This window comes from Helianthus annuus, chromosome 12 (assembly GCF_002127325.2).
Source record: "Helianthus annuus cultivar XRQ/B chromosome 12, HanXRQr2.0-SUNRISE, whole genome shotgun sequence".
In the NCBI taxonomy this organism is placed as follows: Eukaryota; Viridiplantae; Streptophyta; class Magnoliopsida; order Asterales; family Asteraceae; genus Helianthus; species Helianthus annuus.
The window spans coordinates 8780958-8798151 of record NC_035444.2 but is presented as its reverse complement, the minus strand read 5'-3'; the positions used below and the strand labels follow the sequence as shown (position 1 = coordinate 8798151).

At 33.6% G+C, this 17194-nt stretch overlaps 1 protein-coding gene across 2 annotated transcripts; it reads left to right on the top strand.

Moving 5' to 3' along the window:
* The first annotated feature begins 3282 nt into the window (after positions 1-3282).
* LOC110894002 (NADPH--cytochrome P450 reductase) lies at positions 3283-16212 on the top strand. Of its 2 annotated transcripts, XM_022141165.2 has the most exons (18): positions 3283-3613; positions 6430-6629; positions 9808-9867; positions 9966-10042; positions 12640-12697; positions 12790-12873; positions 12982-13018; positions 13502-13571; positions 13769-13954; positions 14041-14133; positions 14200-14425; positions 14553-14636; positions 14711-14862; positions 14951-15047; positions 15145-15372; positions 15455-15577; positions 15670-15783; positions 16036-16212. In XM_022141165.2, exons 1-18 carry the CDS (start codon positions 3466-3468, stop codon positions 16144-16146), a joined length of 2148 nt encoding a protein of 715 aa, XP_021996857.1. In that variant the 5' UTR covers positions 3283-3465; the 3' UTR covers positions 16147-16212. The 2 variants fall into 2 exon arrangements, with proteins under 2 accessions (XP_021996857.1, XP_021996856.1); XM_022141164.2 differs by lacking the exon at positions 6430-6629 and having other exon boundaries at positions 3286-3747.
* Positions 16213-17194: the final 982 nt, after the last annotated feature.

Below are 17194 nucleotides of genomic sequence, written 5' to 3'. Positions count from 1 at the left end.
GTTAAATGAGCATTGCAGCAGGTTAGGCATTTACCAAAGTCCATTTGCAGCAAGTTAGGCAATTAGTTAGTTTATGTGCATTATCAAATTCAAATACCAGGTTTTACATTTAGTTTCTGTATCATTTGACTTTGACTGGTCAAACCTTTTTGGCGGGAAGGGTTTTGGTTACTGCAGGTGGTAAGGAACCAATGAAATTCTTAAAACGGGGGGTAATATTGTTTCTTACAACAAAGTATAGGGGGTAATAAAAAAGGACAATTTTGTCATTTAACAGTGTGGGTAATACGTTTGCTTAGAACAAACCATAGGGGGTAATATGAAAGGGTAACATAGTCATTTCACATTCCATTTAAAAGATCTGTTAACTTATTTGACGGCATGGGGTAATATTGCGACATAACATCATAAGTTGGGGGGTAAATTGCAATTATTTCCAGGGAGGAGGTCAGAGTGTCAATTGGCTTAAACCCTAGAGGGTAAAATTGCAGTTTACTCTACAAATTATTAAATATATACTTTTTCTATCTCCTATTAAGTAATAATAATAAACAATGATTTAATTAAATCTAATTTAGATTATTACAATAACATATATAACACAAAAAAATACTATTAAATAATATTTTTTTTACATGTTCTTTAAATAGTCAAAAAACTAACCCAAGAAAAAAAAATGAGTATTTGACCCAAGCTTACAAGCTTAATAATATATAATATATTATTTAGATATAAACAATAATTACTAACAAAGTATTAAATAACATGTAGTACTTTAAATTTTATTGATAATATAATGTTCTAATACGGGAGGAAACAAAAATTTGAAAATTAACAAACCATATTTTTAATTTCTTATTAAGGACACATTATAAAAGTGTATAATTTTCATTATAAAACCTCATGTAATACACGAGTTTATAATTAAAACACCGCGTTTTGTATATAAATAATGTAAACGTTGTAGATATAAACGTTATCAAATTATTTAGATAATTATAAATTAGAAACTTTTTAACTAATTTTTAAACATTATAGAATTATACAATTTCGTGTAATACACGAGTCTATAATCTAGTATGTTATAAAAGAATTTTTATTTACTTTAGATTTAGAGCAAAGTGCAGTTTTGTTTCTGAGATTTGCTCTAAACATCAAGTTTTGTCCACCTTTAACACTCTTGTCCTTGGCGTTTCAAGTCTTAACACGTTTTGTCTCTAGTCCTATGCCCGCTAACTTCTCCGTTAATTACCCCCATATCCCCCTCATCTGACGAATAACTTCGTCATTTCAGCTAGATCAGAGAGTAAACGCCAGTTTTCGTCCTTGAGGTTTGCTCCAAACATTAGGTTCTGTCGGCCTTTAACACTCTTCGTCCCTTACATTTCAAATCTTAACAAGTTTCGAATCATGCCCACAAATTGAGATGTTTTGAGTGATTTAATAATATTTTGAACCGCATTCAAACCCTCGATGAGAGAATGTGGGTATATATGAATATATACAGATTGATTGAATGTTTAATCATACCTTAGTGCGTATGATGGCTCCTTAATGCGTATAACGGCGAATGAATGAGGGATAATAATAATGGACTAATAGCATATTGAATTGTGATATTAGTAGTAGTGGCGGTGAAGGGTTTCTGTGACGGAGGATTTAGTGGTGGTGAACCAACTTTTTTGTGGGGATGAAGATGACCTGTAACCTAGGGTTAAAACGATTTATTTAAAGGATAAGTTAAGGGGCATTAGGACCAGAGACCAAACATGTTAAAACTTGAAACGCAGGGACGAAAAGTATTAAAGATGAGTGGAACCCGATGTTTGGAACATACCCTAGGGTCAAAAGTTGCACTTAACCTCGTGATCTAGCTCAAATGACAAACTCATCTCTCGCGTAGGGGGCACATAGGGTTCTTTTTTTTCTTTTTTTTTTCTTAAAGAAGAACAGAATGATGTGGACTTGCCTAAAGAGTTATAAACACCCTCCCTTGAAACTCATCATCCTAAATGAGGTTTGTCCCACCATCATAAATATAATATAATATAAGACCCTTTGATATCACTTATATTATCAGGTATCTTATACCAACCAATATTGTCTGCTTTACCCACAATGTGCTCATAGATTTGTTTTTGGTTACTCGGGTGCAAACTTTCAGGACGTCACCCAGTTTAGTACTACCCCCACCCAAGTAAGCTTAATTGTGGAGTTCTTTCACCCCCAACTATTAAGCATAAAATGCATTGATGATAGAGTAGAAGGATATGAGATATGCCTAAGGTGGTAAACAAGTTGGAATCACCGGTGAATCCAAATAATACCAAGAGTTAGGTACATAAGTAGCCCGTGTAATCTCACCTTGGTCACACTTTTGTGGTCTAAGTTTATAAAAATTGTATGTATTATAAGTTTTAATTTTGTAGCAAGTTTGGTTCTAGCACTAACTTCCATTAATTATTTATGAAATGACTAATTTATACTTTAACTACTGTGACTAGTTATTTAATTTAATTAAAAAGAAAAACAAAAACCCGACCCCCTTTTTTCCATGTCTCGTCTCCATAACCCACAGACGCCCAAAGTTAGCTATACCCTTTTATCCATAAGAGTTGTCATCGTGGTTTACTTATGATCGTTTGTTCCCACCACAACTACGCCAAGGGCTATATATAGTGATCCCCACCCATCGTACCTTCCTTTGCATTTATAAATTACGATCATCCCTCTCGATGTTCGGCGTTTTGTGCGTACCTTACTCACTACTCTCATGGCTAATCAATTTATAGGGTCACGGTTATATCTTGCTTGCAACTCCACAATAACAATATATTTCTTATTATTCGAAATGGGTAATGCTCCATATCGTTTTATCGTTTGAATATATGTAGAAAGGGGTCGTCATGGGGCAAACGGTTCGCTTGATTATGAACACTCCGTGTGGAAGTAAAACCAAAGATAATAAAAATCACACGTACACTAACTAGTTCTTTTTTAAATTAAAATAATGAAAGAATACATCCATGTCAGATTGTAAGCAAAACAATCACTGGAGCTGGATACAAGCTTTTTATCTAATAATTTCATAGCTTCATTTAAAATTAACAAGTGAAAGGACTTCAATAATAATAAAAAAAAAAAACTACGTAGACAAACTTTTATAACAATTTTTTTTTAAACTAAGAAGTATATAGATTTTCCTTTTATGGCATGTGTCCTTTTGCATATTCATTCTTTTTTATGGCATGTGACCTTAGCTATAGTTGGGTGTGTGGCTACTGGCTTGTCCATTTATTCCATCTCTAAATTCCCCTATACAACCAAATCAATATATATATATCCCACCAGCATCTTCTTCCGGTTTAGATAGAGAATCTAGTGAGACAAAAACCTCTTCAAATTTAACTTTTCTCTCTCTAGTTCACACACCTCTATCAAAAAACCGGTTTCTTGCGGGTAATAATGCAATCAGAATACGTAAAAGTGTCTCCAATCGAATTGGTATCAGCAGTGTTGAATGAAAAGGTGACGGAGAAGTTGAACACATCAAAACTGCGAGAAAAAACGATGCTGGAGGAGAATCATAAGCTGCTGAGATTGTCCACCAAGAAACCGGTTAAGGAACCGGAGCCACAGAATGTTGTTGTGCCAAAGTCAGAGAAGGAAGCGGACGCGGATGATGGCAAGAAGAAGGTTTCGATTTTCTTTGGAACTCAAACTGGAAACGCTGAAAGTTTCGCCAAGGTAAAATATGACTAGTGAACAATGTTGTTAAAACCGGACCGGATTGATTGGTCTGAAATTTGGTGGTTCAGTTTGCATGGGTTGAACTGCCACTCGTATGACCGATCTAAATAGGTCGAGTGGCGATTGAACCGGTGACTTGGTTCAGTTGTTAGACTAGAAAAAGTTTGGTTAAAACCGCAGTGAATATAACCTACTCAAATAAGTCGAGTGGTGGTTAGAGATTGGTTAAGTTGTTCAACGGGTATTAAGACCATCCCAAATAAGACCATCCGTAGTGGAAAGGGTTTTGGGCGTTTTTTCTCTCAAAAATGCCCCATCGCGCTTGCGTCACCACCCCGGGGCGGTTTTGATGGTTTTTTTTGTTAGGCCTTTCCTTAAACACGCCGGATGGAAGAGAGAATAGCCAATAGAATTTTTGATGGGTTTTTATTTTTATTTTTTTAATTCTATTTCAATATTTAATTATTGCAAGAGGCATTATACCATTACACCCGTTTTTAACTTCAAGCCCCTTTACTAACTAGGAGCCATATGTCAGATAATGTCCAAGAGAGGGGCTTGAAGTTCAAGCCCCACTACAAATGGTCTAAGGCAGGGGCGGATTCAGTATATTGTCAGGGGTTGCCCGTGTTACCCCTCAACTTTGTCTCTGAAGTGCATTACGTAGTGTGTTTTTTGTCGTTTTATGTATAGGATACCCTTAAACAAATATTAGGATACCCTAAATAAATTATGGTAGAGAAACGACGGCTAGTAGTGGCGTTGCGATGTTCCTGCGAAGTTGTTCAGCTACTGGGAGAAAGAACATAGAAGAAGAAAATAGGGTTTTGTTAATAGGAAGAGAACATAGAGAACAAGAAGATAGGTTTTGTTAATATATTTAAAGAAAAGCTATATGGGCTTTCTTTGAAAACAAAACCCTTACTAAAAGCGCAGCATTAATTTTAATGAATTTTTTCACTACAACCTCAACTTTAATTTAATTATATTTTTCCACTTTATAAATGTGTAGTTTCCGCTTTATAAATGTGCAGTTAATATATCAATTTCAAGATTTGTGAATTTTGTTTTAACTTTATAAGTTTCGCTTTCAATGGTAACCATAATTATTATGTTTTAAGTTACGCAAAGTAAATATGTGTTCTTTTATGGTTTTATTTTACATTTTGAAATAAGTTATTATTATTATTATTATATTTGAAAAGATTCTTTATTATATTTCTAATTTCTGACCAGAGTCCTACAGGTTATCCATATCAATTGTTCAGCCTTAGGGGAGGTTGACTTTGATAGATTAGTATTTGCAATTTAGAAAGGGGTAGGTCATCTATCTTCTGTTTTAATGTAACTTTAGTATTTTTAAATGCCACCAAGTAAAGTATAATATTAAATTAAAATACCCAAAAAAAAAAAAACTAATCAAATCCATTAAATGCCAATGAAAGTAATAGTAGAAGATATCGATAAAAGCTGAATTATCAGAATATTTTTGTGACTCTGATAGTAATAAGATATGACGATTTGCCAGTTGTACTTAAAAATATTTTTGTCTATTAGGGTATATAGTAGTGGTTGGAGAACATGCAAAATAAAATTAAAATGAAATATCACACTACATATTCTATCCACTACTTGAGTTACCATTGGTCTTGTCTGCTGCAAGCTCCTATTGAAATATCTTTTTTTTTTCCACAATAAAGTTTATTAAAATTGATTTACACGACAACATAAGTTAATACCTTTAGTCATGTGACAACATCGTTAACTTTATTTATTATCATCTTTTCTTCATTATTATATGAATGTATGATAAAAAATGAGATACTCCTGAATTTGTAAATTAGTTCCGCCACTGATTAGTGGTTTTGTTCCAATTTTTCTGCTCATATTGCATTTTTTTGCCATTTTTATTATTGTGGCACATGTGTTTTGGTTTCTAAAAAATAATGAAAAAACAATTATTTGTGAGTCCCATTCTACTTTATGCATATAAATATAATAATAGGGAGATAGAATTAGTTGTGGGCCGTGTTAACTTTCATTGGCTTCCACTATTCTTAAATTCTAAATGTTATTTTCACATATTTTCACTCTATCTCTATATGTGTATGCATAGAGAGAGATTGAGGAAGGGATGCATAAATATTAACTTCTTCTATAAAATATATGAAGAGATTACTAAATAAATTGGCTAAAAAAAGATAATGATCTGGCAATATTTTTGGTTTTTTATTGGGTTAGTTTTTAGTGTTTTTGAAGAATAAGTGTTTTTATGATATGTCAGTTGACTAGATATGTTTTTATACGTTTTTTGTAATTCCTTTTTTCTGAAAGCTCTATGTAAAAAGTATTTATGTACAAAATTATATTTTCACTAGTTAAATTAATTAATTACATATTCTCTAAGAAAATCATTTATTTCTCATTTAAAATAATATTTATTTTCTGAATATTTTTTCGCTGTTAATGTGACTGGACCAATAAGCCAGTAGAGTGGCAGTAATGACCAGTGGTGTAAACGAGCTGAGAGTCGAGTCCGAGCTCAAGTTTAGTTCGTTTATTATTTATTGATTTTTTTGAACGACAACTTTCTTGTGTTTGGTCGCCGCACTTCCCAAATTGGAGAGCTATGTTGCCCCGCTCCGGCCAAACTATGTTGTCTTAAACGGGCCTATGTTGGCTTTAGAGTCTTGCTTGGCGTTTTTGAGAAAGCATACAGAAAGTTGCTGAGATCGTCCACGAAGAAACCGGTTAAGGAACCGGAGCCACAGAAAGTTGTTGCGACAAAGTTAGAGAAGGAAGGGGAGGTGGATGATGGCAAGAAGAAGGTTTCGATTTTCTTTGGAACTCAAACCGGAAACGCTGAAAGTTTCGCCAAGGTAAAATATAACTAGTGAACAATGTTGTTAAAACTGGACCGGATTGATTGGTCTGAAATTTGGTGGTTCAGTTCCCATGGGTTGAACTGCCACTGGTATGACCGATCTAAATAGGTCAAGTTGCGATTGAACCGGTGACTTGGTTCAGTTTTAGACTGGAAAAATTTTGGTTAAAACCGCCGTGAATATAACCTACTTAAATAATCAGAGATGCGACTTGGTTAAGTTGTTCAACGGGTCTTAAGACCATCCCCAATAAGACCTCTCGTAGTGGAAGGGGTTTTACGCCCCATCACGCATGTGATGTTTTTTTTTGTTGGGCGTTTTCTTAAACACGCCGGATAGAAGAGAGAATGGCCAATGGAACATTTTTTTATGGGTTTTTATTTTTATTTTTTTAATTCAACTAGGATTAAGACCCGCCCGCGTTGCGGCGCGTGTACATCGTAAATGTAAATATCGAATGAATTGGTCCAAACGTTATATGATGCATTAACCATATGAAAACACACATTTCGACGTATCCGGTTGAACTCAATGTAACCTGTATAAGCATTGTGATTTGATCAAACGTAAATTAAATCAAATTCATATCGAACAATCATAACGTATTATATGTGATCCAACTCATACATAGAAAACGTAACGGGCATGAAGGAAAATCTGCACATGTAATCGAAAGGGATTAATTAGAGCTTTCGACAAAAAGGGAGAAAAAGAAACCATAATTTGACTCCACTCGGTTCGAAACAAACTTTACGAAACATACATAATAAACACAAAAAATATTATATTTGACCTGTATCATTTCCCAAAAAAGTTTACGTCGAAACGTAGAACAACTTGAATTTATACCAAAACTTACATAAAAATATGCACATAAAAATGGTTTCTTTAAACGAAAACGTATTGTATTTGACCTGACTCGTCTATAAAAAAAGTTTACGTCAGAATGTAGAACAAATCATATTTATACCTACCCGTACATAAAATATGCACGTAAAAAATAGTTTTTAAGTAAAGGAAGTATAGGGGTAAACCGAAACAAAATATTAGTAAAAAATTTAATAGGTTAAAGATGTTCGTAAAACAGTGCCAAGTAACACCAAGGCCACAACGGCATCGACTCTCAACATCGTAAAAATAAAATATATAAAATGGGAAAAATTACACTGAACGAAAAGCAGATTTGAAATCGTTGAACCACGCACACACGTTACAGTGTGTTAATGCGAAGAAATTAACCAGAAACGGAAAACATAGAAAATAATAACTTAGTCGATCTAGGACCCGCCTGTTGCGGCAAACTTGTCAAAAAGGAAAAAATGGACACGTTGCGACGGGTCTGTCAAATATGAAAAATAGAGCAAAAAACGTTGAACCTCACATGCACGCTACGATGAAAAAATGGACACGTTGCGACGGGTCTGTCAAATATGAAAAATAGAGCAAAAAACGTTGAACCTCACATGCACGCTACGACGTGTTAACTTGCAAAATTTAGAACGAAACGTAAACTTGCGAAAGATAAAAAAAGTATGGGTGTCCAAAGTTGTAAACAATAAAGTGTTGTGTTAAATTATAAAAGATGGAAAAGTTCGGGTTAAAAGTAAAAAATTAAAAGGGGTTAAAATACAAAATATGAAAATGCTTGGGTTAAAAGTGAAAATCAAAGTTTTTTTTTTTGAAAAACTCCCTAAGCCTATTGTACAACAAAGATATGCACAAAGTTATTGCTTATTTATATATGGAATAATTTCAATATATAATCATTGCAATGGGTATAACACCATTACACCCATTTTTAATTTCAAGCCCCTTTGCTGACTAGGAGCCACATGTCGGATAATGCCCAAGGCTTGGGGTGTGGAGGAGTAGTCCTCAAAGGATGCTCCGCTACATAGGCGTCCACGTAAGCAGGTGTGAAGATGAGCCTGTAGGAGATGAATCTAGAGTGTGGGAGATGAGTCTCAATATATATATGTGTGTGTGTGTGTGTGAGGAGAGAATAAGCCTAACAAGACCGTCTGGAAGGAGCCGGAGACGACGGGGCCAGCCCTAGCCCTAGGGGCGGTTTTGTTCCAATTTTTCTACACATGTGGCAATTTTTGTCATTCTCATTATTGTGGCACCTGTGTTTTGGTTTCTAAAAAACGATGAAACACAAATTTTTGTGGGTCCCATTCTCACTAAAAAATCATTTATTTCTCATTTAAAATAATATTTATTTCCTGAATATTTTTTCTCAGTTAATATGGCTGAACCAATAAGCCGGTCAGAGGCGAAGGATAGAAGGGGCCCGGGTGTGTGGGGGAGAGCTGGTAGAGTGGTAGTGATAACGAGTGGTTTAAACCAAATGAGAGTCGTGTATGAGCTTAAGTTTAGTTCATTTATTATTTATTAATTTTTTTAATGAAAACTTTCTTATGTTTGGCCTCCGTACTCTCTAAATTGGAGAGCTCTGTTGCCTCACTCCGGTTAAACTATGTTGTCTTAACCAAGCACACGCTGGCTTTAGAGTTTGGCTTGGCGTTTCTCGGGAAAGCATACCGCCAGCTGCCACTTGACAATCGTTGTGCCACCATAAGAGGAGAACTCTGTGGAGTAACACGCCGTGGGACGAAAATCCCGGTGGACTCAGGATTCGAACTAACAACCTCACACAAGAACTAGCTCAAATTCTTCTTTGCCTTAATCCATCAAAAATGACATGGTGAGGATCGAACTTAGGTGTCCAACGGAGAAATCATGCCTCCTACCACCAGCCTATAAATCACCTATGTTTATTATTTTTTAATTAATTTATTAATTTATTTGTTATAAATTTTATATATGACATAATATATACTATCTATTTATTTTATGGTAACTTTTGATATATAATAACTATTGTATGACTAGATATTTATTATATTTTATGAAGATTATATAAACTACAAGGTCCGTTTAGGTTTGGGAGTCCGTCTGGCTTCGTTATTAGGAAAAGAATTATTTTAAAGCTTAGGCTCGTTTATAAATTATAGGACTCGTTTAGCTTCGCGGGTATCTCACGAGCAAGTTATCTTGTTTACACCTTTAGTGATGATCGGTCTGGTTTTAAGACAATCAAGTTAATGCATCGTTATTTTCCAACATATAAAGTTTTTCGGTGTTATTTTGACTTTTTTTATATGTAAAGGCATTTGTAGAAGAAGCAAAAGTTCGATATGAAAAGGCAACCTTTAAAGTAATTGATTTGGTGAGTTCAATTTTTAGATGCTACTACACAATCAGAATCTTTCTTTAATACTTGAAGTTTTTAAATGTTTAAATTGCAATAATATTTTTTAATCTTAGGATGCTTATGCCGATGATGACGATGAGTATGAGGAGAAACTTAAGAAAGAGTCTTTGGCATTTTTCTTTGTAGCTACGTAAGTCATCAACATATTTGATTGCTAGTTTGCTACACTGTTTTTATCTTACTACTACAAGAAAATTTTGCTTTAGCGGCGACACATGTCGTCGCTTTTGCGGGCTGAAATCGTCGCTAAAGGCAAAAGCGGCGACATGAGCGATGAATGGATCCCATGACACGGATGGACCTTTAGCGGCGACATATTACAGTCGCCGTTAATACCGTTGCCACTAAATCTCATTGTTCTTGTAATTCCATATTTTTGTTTATATTTAAATTATGGATTTAGAATGCATTGTTACCTAATCGTAGCACGTTCGGTCCACACATGAAAAACCTTGGGTCCTACAATTTACACCCATAAATTAACCTTCTACACCCCGCTTATTAGATTTTTCCCTGTTTTTTTATTTGAATAATAACCCCGTGTATTACACCGGTTGAATAAATAAATTTTATATACCAAATAATCATTATCTTTTTAAAAGCCTCCTTTATTGCACGGTTTGAAGAAATGTAATTTTATATATTAAATAATAAAATAAGTTATATCTATAAGAACCATATGTATTGTACAGGTTGAATAAATGTAATATTATATACCAAATAATAAAAAAAATATATCTTTAAAACCATTTTATTACATGGGTTGAATAAATAAATTTTATATACCAAATAATCATTATCTTTTTAAAAGCCTCCTTTATTGCACGGGTTGAAGAAATGTAATTTTATATATTAAATAATAAAATAAGTCATATCTATAAGTACTATGTATTGTACGGGTTGAATAAATGTAATATTATATACCAAATAATAAAAAAAATTATATCTTTAAAACCATTTTATTACACGGGTTGAATAAATGTAACATTGTTTACCAAATAATAAAAAAATATATTTTTAAAAACCCCTGTGTATTACATGGGTTGAATAAATATGATTTTATATACCAAATAATAAAAAAATATTTAAAAAACTAACGGATTTTTTTATATTTAAAGTACGATAAGATTGAATATTAATCTTTATTTATTTAGTTAATATAAGATTGAAAAATCATATGATTGAATAGGTGGGAGGTTGTATTATGATAAATCGATTAACCGTACTACTGAATGATAAAGATAATAGTGATTGTTGAACAAATTAATTAATCGAATTTAACAGAAACATTTGTGATGTTAGGCGGATTTTTTTAATTATCTGAAAGTTAATATCAACTTTGGAATTCGTATGAATTCTTATTATATTTGATTAAATATTATTGATAATAAAAATTTGTATTAGATTAGATTTTAGATTTGATTAAATATTATTAATAATAAGAATTTGTATTAATTTAGATTAAATATTATTATTTTTAGTATTGTTAATAGTTTTAATAAATGAGAGAATAATAAGTGTACCAAAACAGGTTTCTTTTATTATATAGTATAGATTTGTTTAATAAAAGCAATGAACTTTTGTTTTGTATGTATATTTAAATTTGTTGTGCTTAAGAGGTATGTTTTATTATTGTATATATGATCATGAAAATTCAATGGCTGTTTTATATTATTACATATGTGTGTGTATATATATAACTTTTTTTTAGTTATGATATAGCAATATTAGTTCAGAAATTTATTATAATGTTATTGCCTTTAAAAAAAAAAATTAACAAATAGGGCTTGAATGATGCATATGATTTTAAGATGAAATTGACATTTGAAAACTGAACCATACGTGGGAAAAAAAATCAACTTTAGATTTCATTAAATATTATTGATAATAAAAATTTGTATTAGATTAGATTTTAGATTTGATTAAACATTATTAATAATAAGAATTTGTATTAATTTAGATTAAATATTATTATTTTTAGTATTGTTAATAATTTTAATCAATTAAATGAGAGAATGACAAGTGTCCCAAAACAGGTTTCTTTTATTATATAGTATAGACTTAATCTTTTTTTGACTTTTAGTGTAGTTCTTTGTAATTTCAAATATACTACTATTGCACTTATTTATCTTTATCTATGATTTATTTAAATAATATAAAAGATTATTTATTAAAAGTTATAAAAATCAAATTTATCTTAAAATATATTTTAAAAAATTACAATTTTACCCCTATATTCTAAAACTATATAAAAAACACCCACACTTGTTTAGAGTTTCTCGGTTATCTCTCTAACCACAACATTTACTTGGTGTTGCCGAAAGAGCGTGAACCATATGTTGCTTCGTGTCAATGGCCGCTTGGTCTAGTGTCACTATGTGTTTATCCCATCAAAATAGTGCGCGTTCAAGTCCCTGGAAACCAAAGTATTATAACTCCACGATAACAAGTGAGACTAAACTCGCATGCATGTTTATATAAAACTTACGTGCTGAGCTGCGAAAGATCATTTCATATCAACTTAACATAATTATAATGTGTTACAATTTATGAACATTGTGGACCAAACGGGTAATTAAAAAAAACTGAATTCATAAAAGGTGCATGCTACAGGACAATTCATGTAACTAATGATATATAATATCTACACATATAACAATATATATGTATTAGGTAGTTAGTAAGTTACCCTTCTGATCAAATCATGTATGTTATTTGATTATCTAGGTATGGATCTGGTGAGCCAACAGATAATGCGGTCAGATTTTATGAATGGTTTACAGAGGTAAATGTTTTGTGCTTATTTAATTTTTCACTTTGCTGGTGAGATTTAAACATGATATGAATGTTAAGATAGATTATTCTGTACATGTGTAGGGGGATAAGAAAGGAGAATTGGTTAAGAAACTTCAATATGGAGTGTTCGGCGTCGGCGACAGGCGATACGGGCATTTCAACAAGGTAATTATCATCTTATTAATTTCATTTCGTTTTCTCGATAACCAAGCAGCTGCAGGTATCGTGTATCTTTTGTAAAGGCCGAATTATACACTTGTTCATCTTTTGTAGGTTGGAATAGTGGTCGATGGTAAACTCGAAGAGATGGGTATGTTTAATTCCCTAAAGTGATTATTTCTAATTTAATTTTAGGGAAAAGTACAAAACTAGCCATTGACCAAAACTACTTACAAAACTAGCCACCTTTCACGTCCTTGGAGAGACGCATCATGCACGGGATGCGTCTTTGGAGAGATTTCATGCATGGGATGCGTCTGTGAGTCCACCTCATGCGTCTGTGGGTTCTCCCATGCGTCCGTGGGTCCACCTCATGCGTCTGTGGGTCCACCTCATGGGTCTAGGGGGTCTCTTTATGCGTCTGGAATTATGCAACTTTTAGAAACCCCACGTGTCCATTTTTATTGGGTTTCAATGACGTGACTCCAAAGACGTATCCTATGCATGATGCGTCGGATGCGTCGCTCCAAGGATGCAGGAGGTGGCTAGTTTTGAAAGTGGGTTTGGTCAATGGCTCGTTTTGCATTTCCCTTATTTTCATGCGAGTGCTAATCTTTACTATTACCATTTTCAGGTGCAAAACGCCTTGTACCTTTGGGCCTTGGAGATGATGAACAATCTATTGAAGATGATTTTGCAGCATGGTATAAATAAGAGTAAATTCACCTTTTCAAAACGGGTCGGGTAATTGGTCAAAACAAGTTCATGTCAAAACGGGGTCTCATTTAAATGGCTCAGCTTGCAAAGGATCATTTAAAAAAAAATTAATGGGTTCGCTCTTGACAGTTTTATTATGCATCAATGAGTGAATTTACAGTTTTTTTTATTAATATCATCTTAGGAAAGAGTTAGTGTGGCCTGAGTTGGATCAATTGTTGCATGACAAGGATGACATGAGTGTTGCCACTCCTTACACGGCTGCTGTTTTAGAATACCGAGTTGTATATCATGACAAACCCGACCCGTCTACAGAAGACCAAACTCATACAAATGGTCATTCTGTTCATGATGCTCAACATCCAAGCAGGTATTGTTAAATCTTCATTGTTCAAATATTGTTTTCTTATCTTATCACATTGTTAACCGGCTATCATGAATCGCGTGTTTTTAAAGATCCAACGTGGCATTCAAAAAGGAACTACACACCCCTCAGTCCGACCGGTCTTGCACTCATTTGGAATTTGACATCTCTAACACCGGATTATCGTAAGTCGCTCATTTATTTGTTATGTTTGACCCGAAACTAGAGGAGCTAAAGGTTATTTTTCTTAGATATGAGACGGGTGATCAAGTTGGTGTCTACTGTGAGAATTTAAGTGAAGTTGTAGATGAAGCTGTAAGATTAGTCGGCTTACCACCCGACACTTATTTCTCGATTCATGCCAATAAAGAGGATGGAACGCCTATCAATGGCTCCACCTTGCCACCTCCGTTCCCTCCATGCACTTTAAGAAACGCATTGGCGCGCTACGCAGATGTTTTAAGTTCTCCTAGAAAGGTAACACATTTATATATGCTTGGTCTATGAACCTAAAGGAACATATGTCATTTATAATGTTGTCATAAAACATACATGGTTACATATTGTAATATTATTTAATTAATTAATATATTATGTATACCAGACGGCTTTGCTTGCTCTGGCTGCTCATGCTTCTGATCCCAGTGAAGCCGATCGACTAAAATTTCTCGCATCGCCAGCTGGCAAGGTCCGGATTTCTTTCACTGATCTTGGTTAATGGTTTTTATCTTTATTAAAAAAATGGAACATACTGTTGTTTAGGATGAATATGCTCAGTGGATTGTTGCAAGCCAGAGAAGTCTTCTTGAGGTTATGGAGGCATTCCCGTCAGCCAAGCCTCCACTTGGCGTTTTCTTCGCGGCTGTGGCGCGACGCATACAGCCTCGATACTACTCGATTTCTTCTTGTCCAAAGTTAGTAGTTTATATATGCTATATATATTAAGTAACCTCTTCTATATTAACGTAATCCCATTTTTATTATTTTTTTGAAAATTTACAGGGTGACACCGAACCGCATTCATATCGCTTGTTCATTAGTTTATGATAAAATGCCTGCAGGCCGTATCCACAAAGGACTTTCTTCAACCTGGATTAAGGTATTACTATCACTCCTATTTCTGAATCCAATTTGTTGGTAGTATATGGTAATTTATAGGCTTTAAAAATACTAAAATTTAGTGATTTATTTTTCAGAATGCTACGCCTTTGACTGAAAGTAAGGATTGTAGTTGGGCACCCATTTTTGTTAGAACATCCAACTTCAGACTTCCTGCTGACCCGAAAGTCCCGATTATCATGATTGGGCCCGGCACTGGACTGGCTCCTTTCAGGGGCTTTCTTCAAGAAAGACAAACTTTGAAGGAAGCTGGAACCGAGCTCGGGCCATCTATTTTCTTTTTCGGATGCAGAAACCGCAATGTGGTAAGCTAAACAAAAAAAATTACAAACGCTATGCTTCAATAGTGGCAAGTTATGAATCTGTTATGTAATATTATAACTGTAGGATTTTATATACGAGGACGAACTAAACAACTTTCTGGAGACTGGCGTTCTTTCTGAGCTTGTTGTTGCTTTCTCCCGTGAAGGGGCGGCTAAAGAGTATGTGCAACATAAAATGGGCCAAAAGGTAGGAAATATTAAACGACCGTCTTTATTATATTCTAACATGTTATATTAGTTTTTTTCTTTTTTTTTTGTTAATGTGAGATGTTATTACAGGCTTCAGAAATCTGGAATTTGCTTTCAGAGGGAGCGTATTTATATGTATGTGGTGATCCTAAATGCATGGCTAAAGATGTACACCGAGCGCTTAACACAATTGTGCAAGAACAGGTGTGTTCACTTTGGTCTTAACGGTATACATACATAAATACATATATATATATATACACATGCATAAGTATATATAATGTGTGTGTATATATTATGGTATGAAGTAGCTACTAGTATACATAATTGGCTTTCTGGTCATTTAATAAATTGAGGTCCATTTGGGCTCAAACTTGGCATACACTACACCCTTAAGTCGACTTTCTGAGTGCCCATTTTAACTAACAAAATCGTCGTTTTCTTATATGATTTCAGGGATCTCTAGACTCATCCAAGGCAGAGTTGTATCTGAAGAATCTACAATTGTCAGGAAGATATCTTCGTGTTTCAAGAAGGGTAAATAGCACAAAACTTAAAAATTGTTGAATAAGTTTGAATAATAGAGGTGTACAACTACTGTGAGACACTATTAAAAATATCCAATTGTTTTGATATTTTGCCTTAAATAAGATTCCTCAAAGTTGTGGACTTGTTAGGCTATTCTATTATGTAGTGAAGAATGAAAGTTATATGATTTTTTAGAGATGGATATTAAAGATGAATTCTTAAAAAAATTGTTTACGTTTTGAAATATGAATTTTCTAAGGACCAGATATAATTCGATGGGATAATTTGCTCATCTTTGAAATTGTGAATGCGTTATTCCCTTTTATAGAGGAAAAACTTCTAAATATCTAAAAACATATTTTTTAAACAATTATATCAAACAAAACATTATGCATTACAAACACATAATATTAAACACGTTTAATATCTTATTACACATCGCCCGGGCATAATCAAATATAATAAACCCTAACTAAGCATAATTCATTAACCTAATAGTTGTGGTCTTCTGCATCTGAATTATACTCTACTCTACGTTCCAATTCGTGGTAAGTTGAATTTTCAGGAAAGATTGTTTCCTTTAAAATATTTAAAATATATAGCATGTGTATTTTTTTATTACAAAAAATTAAAAAATGTGTATTTTTTAAGGTTTTTTATGTAGTTTTGGTTGTGTTCACATTGGTTCTCGTGGTTCTCGCAATAAAGGGAGGTTCCTAACGGATCCTTGCGCTATATAGGGAGGATTCATTGGGGAACACTAAAAGTGGAGAATCGACTCAAACGAATTATGAATTGAGTCATTCCAACGACATTGAAACCGACTCGTCGAACCCTAACTAGCATCTCTTAACCCTAAACCCTTAACTCTAAACCTAAACCCTCAAGCTAAATAATGAGGCTAAAACCTAAGCTAAACCGTAAAATCTAAACTATGAACCCTAAAAGCTAAACTCTAAAGGCTAAACCCTAAATACTAATGATTACCCTAAAATTAAACCCTAAAGCTAACCCTAATATAAGACCATAAAAGCCAAACCCTAATATATTTTGGGTTTAGGGGTTAGGATTTATGGTTAAGAGATCA